The sequence below is a fragment of the Eptesicus fuscus genome, chromosome 4 (assembly GCF_027574615.1).
Source record: "Eptesicus fuscus isolate TK198812 chromosome 4, DD_ASM_mEF_20220401, whole genome shotgun sequence".
Lineage (NCBI taxonomy): Eukaryota > Metazoa > Chordata > Mammalia > Chiroptera > Vespertilionidae > Eptesicus > Eptesicus fuscus.
In genome coordinates this window covers 24,274,200-24,299,854 of record NC_072476.1, presented here as the reverse complement: position 1 = coordinate 24,299,854, position 25,655 = coordinate 24,274,200, and the positions used below count along the sequence as shown (strand labels likewise).

Below are 25,655 nucleotides of genomic sequence, written 5' to 3'. Positions count from 1 at the left end.
TTGGGGGAGGTGGGATCAGAGGAGGAAGCGAGTCTCCTGCGAGAGGCTCTCAGAGGAGCAGGGGACCCTGCCCAGGGCACATGGCAAGGAAACCCTCCAGGCTTCGGGAGCTCGGGCCGCTGGAATACTACCGTTTAGGCTTTAAACAAGCAGACACTCAGGTGTCCCACTTTTACACGGCACGTCGCCTGGGATAAAGAAGGGCATGAATCTAAAAACCAAATCGGAAATGCTTTTTCCTGGACGTGAAAAGTCTGGTTTGGTCACTCCCAACAGCACCGACTGTGCGATTCCCAAAGGTTTGGGGGGGAGGCCTGACCTCAGAATGGAAAGGCTCAGGCCGGGGACGGGTATTGCTGTGCTGTCTAGCTCGGGAGTTTTGCTCCAAACCATCGCTAGGAGTTTCATGGCCACGGGCCCCAGTGTTCCCACTGTCAAGGCTCAACAAGGTCCTGGCCCATGAATGGCTGGAGACGTGATGTTCACCATCCCATTTTCCCTCGAGGAAGGGGGCATGGAAGCCAGGACATTTGGCAGTCACACCTTGCTGGACCTTGGCCCTGTCACACCACAGGCTTCCCTGCTCATGTAGTGACTAAGAAGGGCTGGTGGGAGGCCTGGAGCCGTCCTGGGCCTGCTGCCTCCCTGGGGAGGGCCCGTGAGCATGATTTCAGTGACCTGTCATGTCAGCGCTGGCACAGGGTTTCCTGGGCCAGAGGAGCGGGAAGAGGGGCCCGAAGGGTGGGGCTGGCGATCAAACCCACCGTCTGGGCAGTGCTTTTCTAACTGGGTTTTGCAGAGCCCTTGGGTTCTGAAGAGGTACCTTGGGAGATGCCCTTGGCGAAGGGACCGCCCGGTGGGCTGAGCATTGAGGAAGAACCTCCCTCTCCCTAGCTTCGCCCAGAGCGACCTGGATTTCACCTGCACCTGGAACGCCACCCACCACTGCGCTTCGTAAACAGAGTTCTGCTGCTCAAAGGAAAAGTCTGAGAATCCCTCGTCTGGGGGGTTGGTCACTGGAGGGGAAGACAAGGACCCTGTAGGACTCGAGGACCAGCCGGAAGAGGTAAGACCACACCCCCAGGAGCCAGCTCGCCAAAGGCAGGTCATCGGCAGACCCTGCTTTGGCCTCAGAACCTTCCTTCTCCATCATTCTATGGCCAGGAGAGCCCCTCCCACAAAAGGCACCCCCAGGGAGGGAGGCCCTCTGGCTGTGTTCCCTTTGACATCCGCTGCGGCCCACCCGTGTCCAGTGCTACCTGAGCCGGCCGTCGGGTTTGACTGCCCCCAGCTCCGACTTGGGGTCCGGGCTGAAGGAACTCCAGGCCGTCTGGCTGCAGGTCTGCATGACCGGGCAGGCGGTGGGGCCTGTGGCGCAGACGTCCATGGCGGTCCACATGCTGCCCACCAGCGAGTCCAGCCAGCGCTCCAGCGCGGCGCCGGTGGAGGCCGCGTTCCTCCGAGCCTGCTCCACCTGGGCCGGGCTGACGGGCAGGCTGAGGACGGGGTTCAGGCTCTGGAAGCTCTGCTCCATGTAGGCGCCACGGGGGGGTCCGTTGTGCAGCTTTAGCGCCTCCTCTGAAAGCAAAGGGAACCATCCCATCATTAGAAGAGCCATGACCCTGGCACCTGCTGTGCGCCCGGCACCGCGCTGGGCGCCGGAGTGGCACCACTTAATTCGCAGGCCAGCCTCAGGAGGAGGCTTTTCCCCAGTCCCACCGCACAGATGAAGAAACGGAGCCCGAGACAGCTATGAGCCCACTTCAGAGCAAAGCTCGTTCATTCACAGATTTTCACAGCATCTTCTACAGTCCATTCATTCATTCAATTCATGTTTACTAAACATCTACTGTTTGCAAGGCGTTCATTCACCCATTCATTTGGTAAATGTTTATTCCAGGCTCTACTCTATGGGGTGGAGAGAACAAGACAGTCAAGGAGATTGCAATCCAGTGGGGTAGACTGATGACAATCAAGGGGAAAAAAAAGTAAATAAGGTTGTTTCAACTAGTGATAAGAGTCACGAAGGAAATAAACGGGGTAGTGAGTCAGAGCAGGGGGTTGGCACACTATGGCCCCCCACCCATTGTTCTAAATAAAGTTTTATTGGAACATGGCTACACCCATTTGGGTAGATATTGTCTGTGGTTGCTCCTGTGCTACCACAGCAGAACTGAGTGGTTGACACAGAGATTGTAAGTGGCCCCCCAAACCTGAATATATTTACTATCTAGCCCTTCACAGCACAAGCCTTCCGATCCCTGGGTTAGAGTTACTGGGGTATTTACTTTAGATGAGGTGAGCAAGGGAGGCCTTGCTGAGGAGGTGACATCTGAGCTGAGCGGTGATTAATGTGAAGGAAGAAAAAAGCCACATACAGATCCTGGGAAAGAGAATTCTGGGCAGAGGGAGCAGTGAGCACAAAGCCTCATTAAGCATCTTTTCGCAAATCACACAGGTAATGGGAGCCGGGGTTGGAACCGGGTCTAATGATCTGAGATCCTGGTGAGGAGCCCTGCTCTTGGCTGCTGAGTGCCCGCCGTGAACTCTGTATCAGCCACGGGTTTCTGCTTTGTCCCGGACAGGGTTGGAGCATGAACAGACTACTGGGAAGTATCCTGGAGAGCAGATGCTTGGACCAGAGTGGGCCGGGAGGTCCCACGGACTCTCACAGCAGCTCCTCCTTGCTGAGCAACCATGCCTTGGGCAGAGCACAGGGACTGCAGTTAGACTGTCTGGGTCTGAATCCCCATGTCCCACATACCAGGGGTGTGACTTCTGGCTTCAAAGCCCAGTGCCTCAGTGTGCTCATCAGTAAAATGGGTGGAGTACTAATACCTTCCTCACAGCTTCATGATGATGAAATGTACTGACTCACACAAAATGCTTGCAGTGGCAATCAGAATATACCAAGTGCTTGGAAAGGTTCAGCTTGAATGACTATTGTTGGTATTATTAGTACACAATACACACATGCACAACTATTGGGCTGGTGTTATTCTACCCATTTTATAGTTGGGGAAACGGAGGCAGCTCTGCTAGAGACAGATCTGGGGTTAAGTCTAAGACTGGCTGACTCCAAAGCCGGTGTTTGTCCTCATGATAATCTACTGAAGGCTCATCCACCAGCTGGAAGCTAAAGCAGTTTTGTTTTGGTTTGTTTTTCCATCTCGGAGCCAGTCTTTCAAAGACTTGGTTTCCCCACCTGTTAAATGGGTACACTCATCCTTGTACCAATTGGACCCGCTGGGCTGGCAAGAGGCTCCGAAGGAAGTGCACACACTTTGTCAACGGTAACGTGACGTATAAACCAGAGGCACTTAGCGACGGGGAAGCAGAAAGAGCAGCCATTTGGGCCGAAGGAAAAAAGTGAGTTTTTTCTATTTTGAAGGAGCTCCCACTCATTGCTTATTGTCAAACAAAAGAATATATATACACACACACACACACACATATGTATATATATATACACATATACATATATATATATGTATGTATGTATGTATGTATGTATGTATAAAAATACCGACTAATGATCCTGATGAGAATTAGAAGAAAAGATTAGAAGGAACTTCCTTGTAAGACTAAGTGGCGTTCAGAATAACCCTTCCTGCTTGCTGGACAGTGCCCATCACCTAGGCGGCAACCAGGACACCCTAACAGTCGGCAGGTTATTTTCTAACAAGTGTGGTCTTGAGTGGGGAAGGAGGAAGAAAGACCATGTACAGGGCGTCCCGCAAAATGCATACACACTTTCACAGCTGATAACTCAATTTTTAAAATGAACGTGTTTTAATAAACACTGCCTTTATGATTATTCAGAGTGTGTGTATTTATTTTGGGGGCGCACCCTATATATGTCTGCCCTTCTAAACGCAATGGAAAACCCAGTTGAATTAAAAATATGCCTTGACTAACAGACAAGAAAGTCATTCCTTCCATTCCTAATGCGTCAGGAAGCTGACGGGCCGGGCTCTACAGTTTGGAGGAGCAAGTGGGAGAGAAGAGACGGGCAGGGCAGGCGTGAGCATACTTCCTGTCCTGCTGTGACTGAGCGGCGCGTCTCCCTTTCACGTTGGGTAAGCGCGGGTGTGTCTGCCGGCCCTGGCCCCCTGCTCCTTGATGCTGGCAGAGGGCAGGCAGCCCCTGTGTCCTTCGCCAGGAGAACAGAGGCTGTTCTCTCTGGTGCGGGTCTAGTTTCTCTAGCCTCTCCATGCCTCCATCCTGCAGGTGGGGAGCGGGGGCCACCAAACCCACAACGCGCCGGCATGCAGAGTGAAGAGAGCAGCTCACATCTACCACCACACATTGCGGTGGATGCAGAAAACCCTTATGAAAAGGGAGGTTACCGTGGGACGTGCTCTGACAGCATCAGCCTCCAATGCTCACCTCTGTAATTAAATTTTCCTCAATTCCACCTCATCAGATTTCTTGAGATTACTGGGGACGCATCAATAGCAAATTGCTCTTGATGAACCGTTTTACAAATTGCATGGCTCCCTCCTTCGTGTTCCCTGTTGTTGGAACATCATCAACAGATACAATTACCAATGATGATGATGGGGCGGGGCTCCCAGTGGGTACAGTGACCCCCGGCTCTTGCTGGGCATGGGTGGGAAGAGCCTCCAGGAGAAAAACATCGGGAAACTCAGGCCCCAGTGAAGGGCCCGGGCTGTTTGCAGAGGTGGGATGGAGTCAGGACCACACCTTTGTTCTGTCCAGCAGGTGCATCCGCCACAGAGGTCTGGACTGCCCTTTCCATCGCGCCCCTCCACGCCTGGCTGTGGAGATCCCGCGGGATGCCAAGGACGTGAACCTGATCCGGGACACCCTGGGGGCCCTCAGGGCTGTGCGCTGGCCTAGACAGTTCTGGGGAGCTTTTGTCTGTTTCCGAGGGGAGTGGAGAAGCAGACGTCCATCTTGAGAAAACCCGAGGGCTCTCCCTTTCTGCTTGCTCAGCACAGAAACTTAGCAAAGTCAACAGAATCCCTTCAACACTCCGTTTTTATAGGACTCCGCCCCTCCCCTCCCCTCGTGTCACTGGCTAAATGGCACCCAGCTCATAACGCTTAGCTACCAGATGCTGAAATCATTTCTGGCTTCTGGTCTGTGATCTGATAGATGGAGACAACACCAGGCGGCTACTGTTGTGTTGGCTGTTGTCATTGTTTTGCTTGACAATCTAAGGGAAAAGAGGTCAGTGCCCCTGACTAAATAGTCAGGTATTGCATGCTTTAACCGTTTGCACTCGGATGTCAAGTGTGACTCGACACGGTTAGCATCGAGATTAAAATTACTCTTTGAATGTATCAATAATTTTAAATATAAAAAATTCCAAATAAATAAGTTTGTATGAAAAGAAACTCCAGTTTTTTATTCTGCCGCGCTTTGTAAAATCTGGGGTATTTAAAAAATTAAATCCTGAGTAGAATAAAGGAATCGAGAAAAAAGCAAGTGAGTGCAAAGGGTTAAAAATTCTGTGGCACACCGGTTGAAAAACCGCTGACCTACTGTATCATCTTTTTGATGAACAGGATTTCCTGTTTTAATTAATATTTTTTACACAGGGAACAAGATTTGCTAACACTCAATATCTGCCTGGGTTTATTTTCCATCCTGTCTTAAATATGATCAGAGCCTTCTGGGAGCCCAGTGCGAGAGCATCTAATCAAAAGTTACCTAAGTCACAGACAGATGACGTCATCTCCGTGTGCAGGCAGAAAAGCAGCTACTGAGAGCAGAGAGCATGGTCCTCGAGAGTGGCCCCGTCCCCCCCACATCTGGGCAGGACCACCGCCCAGGCGATGGACCCCTGAGGTCCCTGGGGATGGCATATGCCCCCCGACCCTGGACTCCCAGCAGAGACACGGGGAGTACTCACCCGGTTTGATGGGCTGCCTGTTGGAGAAGGTCAGAGGTGCGACGAGGAATTTGGTCTCTGCGACTGGCACCCAGTGGTGGAGAATTTTCACTGTCCAGACCCCAGGCCGCAGGGGCAAGTTCAAAGGGGGCTTGTAGTGGGTAAACTCGGCCGTGGACTCGATCAGGATGTCGTAGGTGGCTGCGATGACGTTGACGGGATCCACCCAGACGACCGTCACGGTCACGTTGGGGCCCTTCCCCCACTTCTGCATGCCTACCGGCTCGTCCATGGGCCCCAGGAGGCCCCCAAAGTTGCGGAAGAGCCGCTCCTTGGCATCCCAGTCAGTGCCGACCTGAAACAGGAGAGCGAGTCCTGAAATCACTCAGACTGAGCTATGGTGTGGGTCCCAGAAAGGCTTAGGATCCTGCTTGCTGGGCAGGATATACCCATTTTACAGATGAGGACATGGGGAAACTAAGGCTCCGATTAAGTTACTTGCTCAAGGTCAGACAGGAAGCAAGCAGAAGATCTGGTATTTGGATCCAGGTTGGAGGACTACAAGGCCTGTGGTCCGTGGACTAAACCTTGGGGCCTCCAGTGCCTGGCACCTGTTGGGTGCTTTGGAAAAAAAATGTGCACTGAATAAATGAATGAATGAATCCCTGCTTGAGGCCATTCCAAGAAAACATACATGCTGCCATTCAACAGGTACAGGATTCCGCTTTGCTCCTTGGTTTTCCAGATCATGTGCCTCTGTTGAGTGTGATTGTTCTGAGTGAGACTAGAGCTCAGGTTTTGGAGCTGCACTGTCATAAACTAGAAAAGAAGGGTCCCTCAGCATCACCTGTCACCTGCAGGAGTTCACACGGCTTTCCCAGGAAGATACAGCTCTGGCCTCCCTAACACATTCTGAGCTGGACCCCAGGGATGGGAGGTGGTTGTACAATCCATCCTTCCTGCCAGCCAGTGGCTTTCGCCCTCCACGAATCCACGCTTGCCTTCCCTCCTTCCACTTCTGTCACCTGCAATCTATTCTCCACCCAGCAGCCAGGAAGACCTCATGAACTGTCCTCAAACTGCCCAGATCCCTGTGCCTGGGTCCGCTGCTCTCTCGTGGTGCCTAGCACTGTGCTTGGTGCTCCATCAGTATCTGTCGAGGGAACGACTTGACAAACGAACGAATGAACTGCAGAGATCCCCGATGCTGCGCTCTGCTGCTGTTTCAAACCAAATTAAACGAGGGTCTTCCGCTCCCTGGGAGCTTTCATTTAATGCTCCGAGGACAGCGTGGGACACGTTGGCAGCCGATAATGAGCACACTGCAAGGCTTGCGCTGCTTCTGTGGCCTTTGCATGACCAGCATCTCCAGTGTGTGTGTTTGCAGGTCAGGGCAGGGGAAGGTATACACATCTACTCCCCGAGAAGATTCCACATGAAGGTGGTTGATTTTCTCCTTGTTCTCACCTCAAGTCACTGTGTCCATTCCTTACACAGAACACGGAGCTGCATGGCCAGTAGGTACCAGGAGCTTATGCCAGGCATATCGCTAAATGCTTGGATGCATCAACTCATTTAATACTCACTTCCAACTCCACATTATCCCCATTTTACAAATGAGGAAACTGAGGCTCAGAGCAGCTTGATAACTTGCTATGGTCAGTGAGGGGCAAAGCCAGCAGGGGGACCCAGGAAGTCTGACCCCAAAGGCTGTGCTCTTATCTACTCTTCAATGTATTGCCTCCCATTCATTCACTCACTCACTCACTCACTCACTCACTCACTCACTCACTCACTCATCAACACATATGTGCCAAATGCCTACCACCAACCAGATGGGACTATTAACCTGCCCTTCATAGGCCCACAGCTTGCTTCAGGTTTCCGTCTTTAGACCACAGCCTAAAGAGTGGTCTTAAGGGCAGCAGAGGTAGCGATTGCTGTGACATTTCTGCTGGGCACCATCCCTCCCAGGGTTGTGAAATCTTGGCCACCCTATGGATCAGCAGGAGCTGGCTGCTCCTGAGGACCCCTGATGCCTAGCACACTGTCTGGGACACAATAGAAATTAAAATGATGCCATTGGTTGAAGAAATAAACCAGTAAGCAGGATTCAAGCTACACCTCCAAGTCTTAGAGATTTTTCTAAAGAAACCTGATTCTAAGCCCAATCCTTTTCATTATCTCATTGTTCCTAAGTCTGGTCTCTCACTCTGTCCTACAAGGTCTGGTCCTTTTGGGTCTGTTCCTTTCTGTCCCTCTCCCCATCCTCCACTCACCCCTGCTCTAGGCCCCGCCCCACCCCCCCGCCCCCGAGTACTCTCAGCGCCTCCTTGAGAAGGGCTCACTCTTGCCTCTCATCTTGTGTCCACACCCACCTCTTTCTGGTACAGTATGCTTCATTTCCCCACCCTCTTCCCGACCAGCTCTTAGTTATCATGTAGGCCTCAGCCAGGGTGTTACCACTACCTGGAAGCCTTGCCTGCTTAGAGGCACCACTAAGGTGCTTCTCTCTGCGTTTGTCCATTGTAGTTTTTTTGTGCAGTATTGCAATCTTTAAGTTAATCTCTCTCCCTGGCTCAACACTATCAACTCCATGAGAGTAGGGACAATATTCGGATTGTTCATCAATGTATCTCTAGTGCCCAAAACAGTGCTGAGCACATAGTAGGTGCTCAATATCTCTATATTTATCTACCCAGCGTATATCGATCTATCCATCCACCATCTATCTATGTCATGAATGATTAGGGGCTAAGCACATGGACATCCCTATGCACCCAGGCCCTGCACACACTGACTCCAATAGACACAGATGGATCAATGGTCACAAAACCATGTCAGGGTTCTACTTCAGGAAGGAACTACCCGCCAGTTAGGGGAGTGTGGGGACACTCCAGAAAGCATCCTTTGATTCCCTATAGAGTTGGGGGTGAACAAATCTCTGAAGTCAGTTCTAAAACCAAAACAACACAGCAGAGGAGTTGCAAAGTGGCTGACAGTGGAAAAACCTAGATCTTGTTTCTAAACTTTGAAAGGAGGAGAGACTCAGCTGCCACCCCCACGCGCGAGGGAGGAGGGTCTGCCTGAGATGGAGCCCTGTTGCTGTCACATCCTCGGTGGCCTTCGAGGTCTTCTCACCATTGCTCTGGAAGTCCACACCGTACTCTGGTCCAGTCTGCTTACCATTTGTACTACAAAATGATCAACTGCTCATATATGTGTGTGTTCAAGTTCAGGCTTAACAATGCCTTCAGCTTCAAACCCACCAAAGGTTTCCCACAGCCCTTAAAATACAACCCAAACTTCTCTCCAGGGCCTGCAAGACCCTCCATGATGTGTTCCCTGTCCCCTCAGAGACCTCCCTCCTATCACTCTCCCTCCCGCTCACTGTGCTCTGGCCTTGCTGCTCCTGGAGTCCAAGCTCCTGCCTGGAGCCCCAGGGCCTTTGCCTTGCACATGCTCTTCTTTCAGAAGGTCCCAGGGTACAGTTTTCAGCTCTAAAATTATTCTTAGAAAAGCCTTGCTCAACGAATCACCCCGTGGAAAGTAGTCCTCATCAGTCTCTCAAGGCCTCAGCAATCACATGGAGGGAGTTTTACCTTCTTTGTAAAATGCTTGTTATTAGTGGAAGTGTTCTTGTTCCTTTGTTTGCTCACTCATTGGCTGCCCCACTAGAGAACACTCCCATGACTACAAGGGTCCGCTCTATCTGGTGGATGCTGTTCCTTCTGCACCTCGTGTATCTTGGGCACTCCGTGACTGTCTAAGCCACTGGCCTGGGACATCCACTGGATGGAGAACTCTATCCGAGCTCCCCACCTGCCCTGGGCCAGGCCCTATGCATAGCCCCGGGGCTGTGCCGATTCGAGAGAACTCAACACGCAGTTCTGTTCCTCCTTCTTGTCCAATTTCATGTCTGCCTTAAAATTAGGCTTTAGAAAAAAAAAAAATCGAAATACAAGATCAGGGGCTCCCTGCTCTCACGTTGGTACTCTGCCAGAGGTCTCGGTGGCTCTCACACCAAGGGTACCAGAGCTATCGCAGGGACCCTCACAAATCACCAGCCACGAGCGGCCAGCGTCATTTGTCACTGCCAGAAGTGCCCGGTCCCCCAACGGCAGGCTGATAAACAGGGAGAGCCCAGCCCCCAGGCATCCATCTCCTTAATGGGACATTAATGTCTTCAATTGGCCGCCTGGGCCCCCAGCACCGATTCCAACCGGGGCAGCATCTAATTGCCCCCTGGCGCCAGTAATTTATGGAGTGGGCTCCCATGGCAGCTCAAATCCAGCCAATCCGTTTGGAGCCTTAATTGAAAACCGTGGCTTCACAAGAAACTCCCGCCAGTGCCTGTTTAGTGCCCACTCGGCAGGGCACAGGTTGGCCAGGTGGGCCACTGGGGACTGGAAAAAGACTAGCAAGGGAACATAAGTGGGTGCGATACTTACTCCCATCCCTTAAGATTCTCCACATTCCAAAATCGGCTCCCAAGCCAGCAGCCAAACTCATTGGGGGTGCTTAACTCCAGGAATGAATCACTGCTTTAGAAATCCCATGAGGAGTTTTGTGTGGGCAACCCTCACCAAGCTTGATCTGGCTTCCCCTTCCTTCCAGGTCACCAGCCAAGTGCAGGCACTCATTCATTCAGAAGTCATTGTTGCTGACACCAGTACAGATGTCTCCCATCTTCCCCCATTTGCCCACCTCCACCCCGCCTCCATCCGCTTCCCCTGGCCTTCACCACACTGTGGTCTGTGTCCATAGACTAGGCACATATGTTGTTTGGCTAATCCCTTCACCTTATTCCGCATCTGCAAATGCTACATACTCTTCTATGTGCTGGTTTACAGCAGTGAGTGAGAGGGATATTGTCTTCGCTCTCTTGCGGACAACCACCAAGTGATTAGCGAAACCAACAAGATGATGTTAGATGGTAAATGCTAAGAAAAGAACTAAAATAAGGATGTGTCGGGCAGAGAGTGTAGTTTTCATGGCCTAAGTGAGTGGGCAGAGGCAGCTTCTCAGAAGGTGCATTGTTTGGATTTAGATCAGAATGACCCCCAAATAGGAAAAAACCCGTGAGAAATTGTTCGAGGCAGGAGGATCAACATGCCACACCTGAGGCAGGAACAAACTTGGCATGCTTGACGAAGACACAAGTGTGAGGAGAGTGGTCCTGGATGAGTCTGGAGAAGTAGAAAGAGGGCAGTTCAGGTCTGGAGGTGGGGCTGATGTCGTAAGGGTGGTGCTGGATAAATCCATCTCCCCAGGCAGGAAAATAACTGAAAGCTGATGCTGTACTGGAGAGATGGAAACTGCATTCCATAGGTCATGCTTCAGTCCATCTGTCCAAACACTGACACATCTGTCCATCCATCTGTCCGTCCATCCATCCATCCATCCATCCCTCCATCCGTCCATCCACCCATCCATCTACTCATTCACCCATCCATGCATTCATCCATCGACTCATCCATTCAATGATTGATCTGGTACTTATTTTAGCTAAATCCTGTGCTAAGAACCAGGGAGACAAAAGCACAAGTAAGCATGGGACTTGCAGCCTAAGAGACCTGGGTTCAAGTGTGAGCTCTCCCACTTCCTAGCTCGGATCTAGAAAACCACTGAATCTCCATAAGCTTCAATTTTCCAATATGTAAAACAGGATTGATGCCCCTGCTTCATCAGGAAACTGGTTTGTTATTGATCCATTACTAACACAAGTTTAGGAGGAATCACTAGCAAGGATTAAAAAAAAATATTAAAAGAAATAGAAGTTCTATGAAAAATAGACCAAGGGCCCAGGTTGGTTTGGTCCACTGTCCTTCTCCTCCTGACCTGTTTAAGATGGCCAGTTCCAGTGTTTGGGGCTGGAGAACCCTCTACGGGCACAGGGTGAGCCTATCTTGGGGCTCTCCAAATCCCCTTGTCCTCCATCTCCAACTACAGATGTCAGACCACGGAACAGGACCCAGCCAGGGGGATGCAAAAGGCAGTGACGTGTGACAATGTTTAGTCTCTTACCTCGGAAAATTGGAGCCTCCCAAAGTCGCTGGGTGGGCTTGCGACCTTGAAGACTTTCTTTGGCATCACCCACGTCTCCAGCGTCTCGAGTTTGCTCACGGCCAGATTGGTAGCATGATGCTTGATCAGAAAGCCCTGGAAGCGGTCAGCAAGGAAGTAGAGGTGGACAGACGCTGGGTGGCCCATGGGATAGTACCTGAAAAACACACACAGTCTCACATGAGCTCATGGGTCAGGGCTGGAGATGTGTAGGCTCATAATGGGGTGCCCGCCCACCGTGCTGGTCTTGTTCCTAAAATAACCCCCATTTTATACAATGCTTACCATATTCCTGACGCTGCTCCCCGTGTATCTATGATCTCAACAACTATTACTAGCTTTTTGGATGATTACAAATGTAAAGCATGTTGGTTGTATGAAAGCACAATAAAGAAAATAAACATTGCTGCACTTTTGAGGCTTCTTTACACAGATGGTGTCAATGCACAGATATTTATGGACTCTCTGGTGCTAGGTATTGGGAAGCACCATTGGTGTGCAAACAATGTCATATTGACTCATTTCCCTTCGGCCTTATTTCCTATGCATATATTTGCATAAATCTCATACTAGATCATAATATACATACTGGTTATATCCTGCTTTTGCTTCATAGTATTTTGCAGGCATTATCACATGTTTTTGAAGAGCCTCTGAAAACGTGACACACACACACATATTATTCCACTGTATGTAATACCCTCTGAAAACGTGACACACACACATATTATTCCACTGTATGTAATACCGCATTTTACAGAGCAAGTTCCCCATCACTGGCTATTTAACTGGTTTCTAATTTTTTGGCCATTGCAGACAATACTGCATTAAACATCCTTGAGTAAAAATGGGATATCTCTCTCCTCTCCTCTCCTCTCCTCTCCTCTCCTCTCCTCTCCTCTCCTCTCCTCTCCTCCCTCCCTCCCTCCCTCTCCCAAAGGACCCTTCATGCCTGCTGTCCAACTTTATCAAAAAGGTTATACTGTCCTTCTCAGTCAAGGCACTGGGCATTATCCTTAACAATGAATCCAAGGTCCATATATTCAGACACGAAGAGGTAACTTGTTTTAAGACGCTTGACGTTGATCCACAAACAATCACTGGGAGAAAGGGGCCGGGGAACTAAGCCGAGATGCCCAGGAGGGAGCTCAGGTGGGAGGAACTTGGGCTGAGCCCAGCTTTCTTTCCTTCTTGAGGAATAAAAGGCCGCTGGCCTCTGCAGTGGGTCAACTGCACAGCACTCAGAGGGTGCTTGTGGCCCCTTAACAACAGTGTTCTACAAATCACTGTTTCTGCTTAGCCTCCTTCCCTCTGGTCCTGATCTGGAGCTTAAGTCTTTATGTCCCATTACAACGGTTAGGGAAGCCACCTCCCTGTGCTTCCCCATCTCTGGAAATCACTGCCTGGTGACTGGGATGCCTCGGGGGCTCTGAGAAAGAAGCCGGCACCCTCTTCAGGCTGCTCGCTGGGCATCGGCTCACACATGTCTGCGCTGGGCCTGGGCTTTGGGAGCAGAAAAGCCTTACCCTGGACAGTGCTGCAGGAGGGAGGCGGGGTGCAGCGGTGCTCTCTCCACCAGAACAGCCACTAGCCACTGCGGCTACCGAGCACGTGAATGTGGCTGCTGTGGCGGAGGAACAGAATTTTTTATTTCATTTCACTTTCATTAAACTTAAATACCCACTGGTGGCCAGTGGCGACTGTACTGGAGGCATAAATAGTCATGACAGCATCTCGTGGCTGCTGGCATCAGTGCCTCCGATCCTTCACCTCTCCGTCTCCATGCTCTTTCCCACGTGGCTTCGCAGGGTTCTTTGCCCTGAAGAGGCGGAGTCCATTTCCCACTCCCGACCTGCCTTGACCTGAAGGCGTCATGCCAGCTCCCAGCCAGGGCCCCAAGAAGCCTTGCACATCTCCTCTCTTGCTCTTTTGTGATGAGAGCATGCCTTTGCAGAGCAGAGAGGATTCCAATCACAAGCATTAAGCAGAGCCGCTTGTGGTATTCAAGCAGGGGCGCTGGGTATGGCTGGTATAAGGTTACGGACAATAGTAGGAGGCAGACAAGTAAGGAAGCTCCTGCGGAGGCCCAGGTAAGGCACAATGGTGGCCTGGACCGGGAAGCTGGCAGTGCAGAGGTGGACTGAGGTGGAGGATGGATTCAGGTGGAGACAGCAGGATTTCTTGAAAGCAAGCAAGCAAAGACTGACCGCTAGGGCAACTGGGAGCGTGCCTGGGCTACCTGCTGGAGGACGAGACATTTGGGGCACGGCAGAGCCACCCCAGTTGTCCCTGCCAGCAGCTCCCAGCCAAGAACAACAGAGCCCTGCTCCCGACCTGCAGCGGCTGCAGATTCAGGAGAGATGCCAGCTGAGACCAGGAACCCTGGCCAGCTGACCTGAGAACTTGAGCTCAATGTCAATGCTTATCATTTCAAAACACTGATTTGGGGCTTGTTTGTTATGCGGCATTATGGCAGGAGCTAAATAATACACTGTCAATGTTTGTGCTGCAAGGTGGTTGGGTCGGTAATGGTGGGAGAAGAACAGGAGAGCTTGTTGGCATGGGAGTGGGAAAAAAAAAAAAAAAGAGTTTCCAGAAGGGAGAGGTCCAGACGGGGGTGCTGCTAAGGGGTCAAGTAAATGAGCAATGGGCAAGCACTCTAGAAACCAAGCTTGCCTGCCTGCGTTCCCTCCCTTCTATCAAGAAACCCTGCTGTCTCCACCTGAATCCATCTGCTACTGCCAGCATCCTGGTCCAGGCCACCATCGTGTCTCCCCTGGACCTTCGCAGCAGCTTCCTTATCTCCCTCCTACTTCCGTCCACTTTACCCTCATAATAGCCATATCCACCGTCTCTGCTGAAATACCACAAGTGGCTCTGCTCAATGCTTACGATGAAACCCAAACTCCTCGCCTGGACCACAAAGCCCTGCCTCTTTCTCTAGCCTCATTTTGTTTCCCTCTGCCCCAAACCTCCACCTTCTAGCCACGTGGACCTTATTTCAGATTCTACACAGACATTATTTTGGATTCTTGAACACAGCAAGCTCATTTCTATCTCAGGGCCTTTGCATGGGATATTCTCTGTGCTGGGACTGCTCTTTTCCTCTTAGATTGCATGGCTGGCTCTGTCTTATCATCTTGCTTAAATGTCACTACTTCAGAGAGATCTTCCTTGACTGCTGAATCTTAGTCACCAACTCATTGCCATCATGTGACCTTACCTTCATTCTGAGCAGAGCATTTATCCCTACTGAGCCCTTGTTCTTGTGTACCAGTGCTTAGGCACAGTCTGTCTTCACACTGGAATGGGAGGGCCTGGAACACGGGGGGCTGGTCTGTCTGGGTCATGGCTGAGTGCTCAGTGCCTAACACAGAGCCTGACACATGGTAGATGCTTCAAACAATACTTGTTGATTGAGAGAAAATTCTAGAAGGATTTTCTCCTGAACCCTTTGCTTCTAAGGTACATATAGGATACATGTAACCCAGGACTGAACACAAAACGTCCTGGTATTTGTCTTGACTGTGTATGATAATTAATTAAAACTAAGACAGGAGTTTGTTTTCAATAGATGCAGTACAACAGAACCTAAAGGATGCCGCAGATGTATTCATCTCACCCAAAAGTGTTTGTTTTTCTTACTGAAATAAGTGGGCATTGAAAAAATTAGGAGACTCACAAAAATCTAAATTTCTGATTTGTCTTGAAAAATGGCTGGCAGTTCAATGCCTACATGCCCATTGGGCAAGAACGTGCTGGGGCTCAGCACTGGGGCCCCGGGCGGTCTCGGCTGGCACGGTGAGCCCGTGCTGCACGCTACTTGCCTGGCCCAGGAGGGCATTTGAATCTGAGGACTTGTAATAAAATACTGACATCTTTCTCTCTGGAGGGTGACTCACAAGCAAACTTTATTTTCTTGTGCTCTCAATCTGCCATTTTGAAAATTTCTGCAACAAGCATGAGTTATTTTATAATGAAAAAAAAATCAATAAACATTATTTTTATGAAAGGTTATCCCGCAGACTGGAAAGACACAATTTGCATGAAGTGCCCAAAGAAAATGAGACTCTTGAAATAAAGTTCTCACTTGCTGTGTCCCCAGATACCCTGGGGGTAGGAATTTACTTTCCGCTGCCTTTTGGGATAAGGGTCCTTTGTCCTGATTTATTTTCAGGCTCATATTCATAAATATATTGGCTTTGCCCACAGCAAGGCACAGTGGTTGTAGCATGATAAAAAAAAAAAAAAAGGATCGAGAAGTCAAAGGATTCCACGCCGTGGCACCCTGATGGCCCGCTTAATCCCCAAACAAGTCCTAGGATTTGTTTGGGAGTGTCTTCTAGAATTTCCTATAAGATTATTTACTTTATAAATTCTAAGAAGCCTGGGATTAAGACTATTCTTGAATAATATTCTGCTTCCAAGAGTGGCCCTGGGTTCTGTGCTGGGGATTCGTACTGTGGTTCTGTGAGCAAGGGTTCTGCGCCCAGACTAGCAGGGGCAGAAGACCTTCACTGTTGACCTTGCGCCAAAGAACTGCTGCTACATGCAATGAGGAGGGTGGGGAGGGGTTGGAAGTGAGTCTGAGCTACTTTCAGCTTGGGAGAGGGAGGAGATGGACTATCAGGGGGAGCTCTCAGCAAGCTTCACAGAGGACGTGGCGCCTGAGATGGCCCTCGGAGACTGGGAGAGGGCTGGCTGTGTGGGGACAGTGGGGGCGATAAGCAAAGGAAAGCACAGAGGGAGCAATGAGCGTGTGGCTCACACAGTAGGCTCCCTGTTGATGTTGGCAGCTTAATAATAATGGCATGTACATATACTAAGCGCTTTGTAAGTAAAACATGGTTAAAAACGGGGATAATAATAATACGTAAGTCAGAGGGTCACTTTTGAGGATTATCACAACACCTTATGCTGTAAGGCTTATTATTATTCCCATTTTACAGATGAGGAAACTGAGGGTCAGAGAGGTCAATCACTTGTCCAAGGTCAACAGGTAGTAAATAAAAGTTGAGTTCAATCTGCAGGTCCCAGTTCCCAGCCCACACTGGGCTTTCCTTAAACTAAGTCAGAACCCGCAGGAAGAGGATAGAGGCTGAGGCCGTGAGGAGATAAGAATAAACTGTGGCAGCCCCGCAGAAACCCAGCTGGCCAAGCAGGCGGTCCCAGCCAGGACACCTTCCGGTGTGTTCAGGATTTAGGCAATAGTTCCAGAGAAGAGGGAAGAGCTAGGCAAGGGAGGGTACACAGGAGCCTCAGTGGAGAGAGACTAATGTTAAACTTTTTTATTTTTTGCTTTAAAAGAGGGAGGCGGGAGGAGGAGAAGGGAGAACGAGAAAGAGGAGAGTGATTAGAGGCACTTTTGAAAATCCAACCTAAAAAAATAACCAGAAAAAAGGAAGGGAAGAAAGAGGCTTTCTGCAAAGAAGAGAGTCATCAGGACGTTATTTACAATGGCCCATTACTGACAATAGCAACAGGAAAGGGCTGGATTAAGCAAACTCCCGAGTTTCTGCTCTTCGGAACAGTAGCGGCATTAAAAAGGATCATTAGCATGAAGGAAGCCGCAGAGAGCGGGAGAGGGGGCTAATATAATGCCGATCAGGAATATAACAGGGCTCCAAGCTCTGGTTGCAAGTATGTGAATATCTGCAATGCACATTGCTAGAGAAAGGAAGCCACGCCAACAAAAGGGCTGCTTGGCTTAGGGAAAGACCGAGGAGGGGAGGGGATTATTGAATTATTTTCCTACCTTCCCCGCTGCTTTCCATACATTCTAGAACACTCTTTCCTCAAGCGTCAACCTGCACCTGCTAGTGGCAGGTGAGGTGATTCTAAGTGACACCTGAAGGGATGATTCTAAGGGGGTAACCTGAGCGCTTTCAATAATAGTTCTGCATTTTGCCGATGTCTTTGGTCATATTTTTAGGTGTGGTAACGATAACATGGTTATGTTTTAAAATGGAGTCTTTCTTTTCGGAGACATACATTGAAATATTTATGGCTGAGGCGATGTGATGTCAGGGATGTGCCTCAATCAGACCGATCTGGGAGGAGGGGCCGTGACACGGGATTGGCCTGGAGCTGGTCACCGGGGGAGCCGGGTGGTGGGAGCATGGGGTTACACTCTCTTCTCTAGTTTGAATATATTTGACATTTTCCATAATAAAAAGAAAAAAAGAAAGTTCTGTATTTCCATGGTTACCTTCCATTTAAGACAAATACAACTATATAACAGGATGACGTAGAGCTTCCTTTTAAAACACCTATGCTTAACCTAAAGAATGAGTCCACTGGAAGGAAATGATGGGGTAAGCATTAGATCTGGTACTCTGAAAAAGTAAAATCCTGATGCTGGCTTAGACGGGGTGGAGGGTAGACGGGACAGGCTCTAAACGCGGGGATGGCTGCGTAGGTGCTTTCTAGGCAAAGGAAGAGAGGGAGAAGCACGCGGCCCCTAACGCAGAGGAAGGTCTGCACCCTCCTGCCCGGTCCCCTCCCTGTCCCTCCTCCTCCCTGGCGCTCCTCGCCTTGCCAACCTGGCTCACCTGCAGCTGTTCTCCCCGTCGGTGTGCAGCGACGTCTCGGCCCTGCGGAGGCCCAGGCGGGCGAAGGAGTGGTACAAGGTCAGGGCCACGTCACTGAGGCTGTGGGTGCCATCAGGCTCGTCATAGACGTTCTCCCAGTAGGAGCGGAGCCCGGGGGTGCCTGCGGGGTAGTTCCCGTACAGGTAATAGTCCAGCTGCCCGATGATCTCCTGATTCACCACGGCTTCGAACTTGCGGGCAAAGAAGGTGGGCCGGGCTGTCTGCTGTGCTCAAGGGATAAAAAGATTAGCGTCAGCAGGTGGGGTGTGTGTGTGTGTGTGTGTGTGTGTGTGTGTGTGGGTGGGTGGGGGGGGTGGTGGAGGGGGAGCAGGCTCTGCAGCCAGCCTGCCTGCCTCTGTTCTCAGTGTCCTCCTCTGTTACATGACGACAATACTAAGGGTGTTAGGATGGAATGAGTTAACGTTGGTGAGGCATTTGGAGCAGTGATGGGCGCCTGGGAAGCATCATGTTTGTTAAATGTTGGTTAAATAAATCACACCCTAGTGTTTACAGCTGGGATGGGTCTCCAAAATCATTTAACTGAAGGTCTAGGGCAAATACAGCCTACGGATATATTTTAATTGTCCAGCAGAGTGTTTTAAAATTGAATTAGCTGGCAATATTTAAAAAGTAGAAGACTTCACAGAAACAATTCTTGGCTTCCCTTTAAACAGAAATAGATCCAGCAACCCCAGGCCCATGTTTCTGCATGGTAATAACTGCTTACAGCTGGAAAGCAGCTGTCCCTTTAGTCGGGCATGGCTTCTTCAGCTCCCCACCGTCCCCACCACTCCCTATGGTCTCCTGGGCATAACAGCAGAGTCAGCATCTCCAGAGATGAGGTTTAGGAATCTGTATCCAAAAATGCTTCCCTGGTGGTTATGATGCAGAATTTGAAGACCATTTATGTAGCCCAAATTTTCAAGGAGACTGAGGCCCCTCGAGGAAAAGGGACTTATCTAAGGTCACATAACAAGGTAATGACTGAGTCAGGATTAAAACCCAGGGTCCAGGATTAAAGAAATAAACTACTGAGTACCTGTTATCTATCAAGTCTTATACTATGGTCTGGGCGGGGATCAACAAATGTTTTTTAGTAAAGGGCCAGATAATAACTATTTCTAGCTTTGTAAGGATTCAACGCTGCTGTTGTAGGGTGAAAGTAGCCATGGGCACAATAGCAGGTGAATGGGCGTGGCGGTGTTACAAAAGAACTTACAAAAGCAGGCAGTGGGCTGGATTTGACCCAGATTGATTTGCTGACCCCTGTCCAGGGCTAAGGAAACAATTCAAACATCGCCACTCCCTTGAGGAGCTTATGGTCTAGGCCAGTGGTCGGCAAACTCATTAGTCAACAGAGCCAAATATCAACAGTACAAGGATTGAAATTTCTTTTGAGAGCCAAATTTTTTAAACTTAAACTTATTCTAACGCCACTTCTTCAAAATAGACTCGCACAGGCCATGGTATTTTGTGGAAGAGCCACACTCAAGAGGCCAAAGAGCCACATGTGGCTCGAGAGCCGCGGTTTGCCGACCACTGGTCTAGTGTTATCATTGAGCTAAGTTTGGGTCTAGCACTGTTTTTGCTGCTGTGAATAAACAGCAACAATCACGGCAATAATTACCAAGCCCTGGAGTTATGGCATCGCCTCAAATCCTCCCAACAGCTCTTCGAAGTGGGTATTAGGATCCCCATTTTACCGATGAGGAAACGGGAGCTCAGGGAGGGGAAGTGATATGGACAAACACACACAGTCGTAAGATTTGAACCCGAATCTGATGCTCCTCAAACCCAAGCTCTTTCTACGGCGCTTCCTAGGATCCAGCTGCTAACTGAGTAACCTGGAAGCTCCTGATCACAAAAACCTTCCGTATTATTCTGGACACCCCATCACTTCTCTGCTTCATGGACCCTTGGGACGTCCTGCCTCTGTGGCCAGTTCAGTTCGAATCCTCACTCTGCTACTTTCTAGCTGTATATGCCTCTGGGCACATCACCCAGGGCCTCAGCTTCCTCACCCTTAAAATGGGTATCCTATGGGTACTTGGCACAGAGTCTGGCACAGAGTGTTAGCTGCTATTATTACATGACTATTATCACTCCCCTCCCAGCCCCCCAGCCTGAGCCTGCTACGAGGGGCTTCTAAGTCTTGATTTTCTGGAGGAAGAAAATCGAATTCGGTGGCAGGGCAGCCTTCTTTCCTCAGCCATGATTCTTTGATCATAGCTGGATTTTCTAAAAGGGCATGTTTCTATATTTATTGTCCTCTTCCTCAGAGTTCTTTGAACAAGAGCTTCGAGTTCCTTATAGGCAGCAGTTTCTGGATTCTAGATGTTGGGGGATACTCTTGACCTCTATTTACTGTGGAAGAAAGAGCTGTGAGCACAGGGCAGTGTCCCGGTGTTAGTCGGTCTTTATCAGAGACCGCGGTCCACGGGATGCTGGGCCTGGAGTGCAGATGTTGCCGCCCGCGAGCAAGCAGGCTGGCAGGGCGCGCTCCCAGGATCCACCACGGACTTTCTCTACATGATGAGGTCCTTTGCGTGAGGACAACGACTGGTCCTCTAAAAAGAGGGAATTCTTTTCTTCCTTTGGAATAGGTCAAATATTCCCCCTGCAATCCTCTTTCTGCTCAGCAGATCCTTTCTACACGGACAATGGAGCGAAAATGTCACCCAAGTTTATGCCCAAATTAACATGGGCTTGGGGAGATCCCTGGGTAGCTCTCAATCTGCCACCAAAAAAAAAAAAAAAAAAAAAGTCTAGAAAAATACTATTGCAGCAACCGCTTACAGAGGCGAAAGACATTAGGTGGGGACCTTGAGGGAATAAGAACCTTGAGGGGTGAGACCTGCTGTGTATTCTGCACCTGTGCAGACACAAAGCCAGGAAGGCAGCGGGGGCTGGTGCACAAAGCCCGGGGCTGGACCCGGGAACACCTGGATGGGACCTTCAGCCCTACCCCTCCATTACGTGTGTCTGTGGACAAGCATGTCCGCCCATCGGTGCCTGTTTCCCCACCTGCACAATGGAGATGATGTCTGCCCCCGGGAAGCCAATGAAATGCCCACGGGGGCCTGGCACACAGCCTGGGAGAGAGCAGATCCCAACTCCTGTGCCCAAACGTATAGAGCCTCCCAGCCCCCTGGGGATCTCGTTCACGTGCAGATCCTGATTCAGCAGGTCTGAAGCCGCACACTATGCAATGCATTTCTAACCCTCTCCCTGGCGACGCTGATGCTTCGGGTCCAGGACCACACAGAGGAGCCAGGCTGAGAGACTGACGCTCCATGCGGGCAGCGGCTCAGTTAGGTGCCAGTGAGTCAGCGGGGGCACCTCGGTTACTGCTGTCCCCACTCTCCCTCTGGGTTAGCAGCAGCATACCATCTCCACATGACAGCTCCAGTGACCTCACAGTGACGTGTTTAACCATTTTATAGCCTCCTGTTTGTGCCTTCTGCAGCTGGGGTCGAGCCTGGTGAGTGGGAGGGTGCTCACACAATATGGAAACAGGGTGCCATTCGGGATGGGTCTGGGGGCTCAAGGGAAGCAGATGGAGCATTTATTGCCCTCTGCCTCTGCTCTCCCCCCATCACTGTAAACGAGGCCATGCAGAGACACCTGTGAGGACAATAATGCTCCGACCTCTTGTTACTCCTTTCAGTTCACAGGTTGTGCTGGTTTCCAAACCTGGCTGCTCATCACAATTTCCCCAAGGTGTAATCTATTAAAAATTCCTGGACCTCACTGGAGATTAGTGGTTTGCCCACAGGGCAGTGTGGCGATGCCTGAAGACATTTCTGGTTGTCACACTGCAGTGTGCTACCCGCAGTCAGTGGGTAGGGCCAGGGATGCTGCTCGACGGCCTGCAATGCACAGCACAGCCCGCAGCATGGGATTATCCAGCCACAGTGTTAACAGTGCTGAGGTTGACAAACTCTGCCCCAGATATACTCAAGTTTGTACCCAGGAATATGTTTTTAACAAATGTTTTCAGGGGATTCTGGTTAAAAGGCAATATAAAGAAATGGATACAAATATGGCCTTTGGAAACAGATACGTGGAATTATATGACCTTGGATAAGGTTTTTGATCTTTCTATGCCTCGGTTTACCTATTTATAAAATAGAATAATAGTAATTTTAATTATATATCATCTATCTATCTATCTATCTAATAAGGTTGTTGTGGGGTTAATGAATCAAGACAGGCAAAGTGGTTAGAATTGTCCTGGTCTGAAGTCATTAAAAAAATGTTGGCTACTGTTGATGTCGTCATTATTATTATCAACAGGCAGGGTTGAAAACTGGGGGGGTGAGATGATCAACAAGCCTGGCCTTGGTTGCCTGCAGAGGATGCTGGGAGGCGTGGTCTGGGGGCTGCAGGGCACTGGGCTCACCTGGAAGCGGTGGAAGTCCTGCGGCTTGAAGTCGTTGGGGGAGCAGCCGCACCAGTCCACGATGTGCTTGTACTGGCACTTGCAGCCCAGCTTGCGGTTCCAGTTGGTGATGCGCAGGTTGTTGTCCACCATGGTGTCGCAGTGGGGGCTGTTCTCCAGGACCGTGTGGAAGAAGGACTGCAGGGGAGAGAGGGACCAGCCTGAGACTGCTTCCCGCCTCCCTCGAATGGGCTGGGTGGGGTCCTTCCCTGGGACCACCTGCCTGCGAAGGGGCTCTCTAAGGGGCTCTCTTAGAGACTCTTCTGTTCCTTCTGTAAATGGGGTCAGTGGCAGTCTGGTCCTACTCAGGGTGCACTGGATGTTTCGCCCAGGGTGGCCGAATTCTGCTCAGCAGTCTAATGTCCTGAGTGTCCCTCTAATGACCTTTCCCCAGCAGTCTAAAACCCAATTTCAAGATATCTCTTATCAACCAGGACATCTTCTCTCTGCTCAGCAGAGAGGAAAAGCCCCTTGGGATATGTCAACACATGGGGACCAGAGGAAAACAGGGTGAACAATTATTCAGAAAACCTGGGGCCCTTTGGCAAATAGCCAGGACTGAGAACAAAGGGACTCAGCTCTGAAACATCTTGAGGAGAAAGACCAGCGCTCTGGAATTTCACCCCTGGGTAAGGGAGGTCAGATTCAGGGGTGCATCAGGCCCCAGGGAGCCCTCCTGACTCAGCTGCTGGAGTAGGTGACTACAACACAGGGAGGTGAAGGGTGGGGCTGCCTGCTGTCCATGGTGCTGAACCAGGCACCATTGCTTCCCCCTAATCCTGACTCTTGGCCCACCTCTCCTAGGAACCTGTGAAAGAGGCAATGTTGAGAGTGAAAAGAGAGACTGGAGAGGAGAGATATAATTAGAGATGCAGAGAGACAGAGACTGAAAGACAGAGAGAGGGGGAGGGAGAGGGAGAGAGAGAGAGAGAGAGAGAGAGAGAGAGAGAGAGAGAGAGAGAAAGAAGAGAAGAGGAGAGGAGAGGAGAGGAGAGGAGAGGAGAGGAGAGAGAGGAGAGGAGAGAGAAGAGGAGAAGAGAGGAGAGGAGAAGAGAGAGGAGAGAGAGGCTTTTATTTGGACACTGCTTTAACACAACCCAGATACCAGGCAGATACATTTCCTCTGCTCTCTGCTCGCTAGGGGAAGCTGTTGGGGAATATGTGTTTGCCTGTTATAAATTTATGGCACAGCTTTCAGATTTCTTCCGAACCAGTTCCCTGGAAGTGGTCTGGGAGAAGGGAGGGCAAGGCAGAGATGCTGGAATGGAGGACGGGGTCTAACAGGAACCTGGAGTGTCACGTGCCTGTGTGTACTGGGACAGGGATGGGGCAGAGAGCCAGCGCCAGGATCAGTATCTTGATGAAAAGAACCAAAGCCTCCAACAGTCTCTTCTCAAAGGGTGGGTGGGCACAATGAGGCTCCCCTCCCCCTCCGCCCCCAGCTGACCTTCCTGTGATGCTAAATGACATGTCTGTGAACCTGGGTTTTAAGCTTGAGTTGTCTTCAAGCCCACAGAGGCCCATATTCTCCATCAAGCGGTGGGGAAAAAGTACCCAATTACCAGCTGCCCTGTGTCCTTTCATAATGATACTGAAAGTCTCTTCAAGATAATGGATGAGGAGGTTATCAGAATTGAGAGAAAAGGTGATGTTTTGCTGAAATAGGATTAAAAGCTGATTACTTAACATGTGTGCAGAATAGCAAAACCTGGCCCGCTGACAAGAAGCCCATCATCTCTCTGGAGTGAAGCGGGCAGTCAGCCCTACCCAGAGCTTGTCATCGCCCCAGATGTTGGTGAGAAACATGGAAACCATCAGAGGAGATGCACTGTCTTGTCTGGACTAGAAACACATTGGTGCAGAGAGGGGGCCGGAAGGAATGGTGGGCCACTCATGGGAGGGGTCATGGGCTCAGCGGAAACAGAACCAGCTCTGGAGTTTTCTGAAGTAGGAAGTTAGGAGCTGGAGGTCAGGGAGCTTAACCTGGACTCTCTCAGCCCAGGTCTGATGAAGAGGCTGATGGCACATCAGTGGCCACACTCCAGATGGGGCCAGAGCTGTTTCAGAACAGCCTGCAGTCTTCCACAGCAGGGCTTCTAAAATGGGCTGGATGTCTGTGTCGCCCCAACATCCAAAGGTGGAAATCGTAACCCCCAATGTGATAATGTTACAAGGTGGGGCCTTTGGAAGCTGATCAGGAGATGAATGGGGATTAGTGCCCTTATAAAAAGGAGCCCAGAAAGATCTGTAATCCCTTCGGTCCTGTGAGAACACAGTGAGAGCTGTCCGTAGGCAGCCTGCGACCCGGAAGAGGGCCCTCCCCCGATCATGCTGGCACTCTGAGCTGGGCCATCTCGCCTCCAGACCTGTGAGAAGTACATTTCTGTTGTTTGTAAGCCACCTGCCCCATCGTACTTTGCAGCCCAAACTAAGTCCGCTTCCCACCCTGGGGTCTGAAAAGTGGTGACAGACTCCTCAGAGCTTCTCAAATACTTCTGAAAGCCATGGGAAGCGCTGAGTCCCAGGCACTTGGCCATGAGGGCTGTCAGTGCAGGGGCCCCGCCTGCTGTCTTTGGGACCACGGTGATTTCTTGTCTGACTGATGAGGCCAACACTAGTGTCTGTCTGTCAGGAACGGAAAGAACAATAGTATTCAAAATCAGAAGAGGGATTCTTGGTTGAGAAAGCCGTGACAGGA

At 50.4% G+C, this 25,655-nt stretch overlaps 1 protein-coding gene across 1 annotated transcript in view; it reads right to left on the bottom strand.

Annotated features, from left to right (window-relative positions):
• Positions 1–1,250: 1,250 nt before the first annotated feature.
• Positions 1,251–25,655, bottom strand: part of XYLT1 (xylosyltransferase 1) — a 299,870-nt gene continuing 275,465 nt past the window's right edge. The window contains exons 8-12 of the mRNA XM_028145748.2: positions 22,919–23,095; positions 18,478–18,740; positions 11,888–12,083; positions 5,882–6,215; positions 1,251–1,578 (exon numbers count right to left, since the gene is read on the bottom strand). Coding sequence (XP_028001549.2) covers positions 1,256–1,578; positions 5,882–6,215; positions 11,888–12,083; positions 18,478–18,740; positions 22,919–23,095 — 1,293 coding nt within the window. The 3' untranslated portion in view covers positions 1,251–1,255. The remainder of the gene's footprint in view (positions 1,579–5,881; positions 6,216–11,887; positions 12,084–18,477; positions 18,741–22,918; positions 23,096–25,655) is intronic.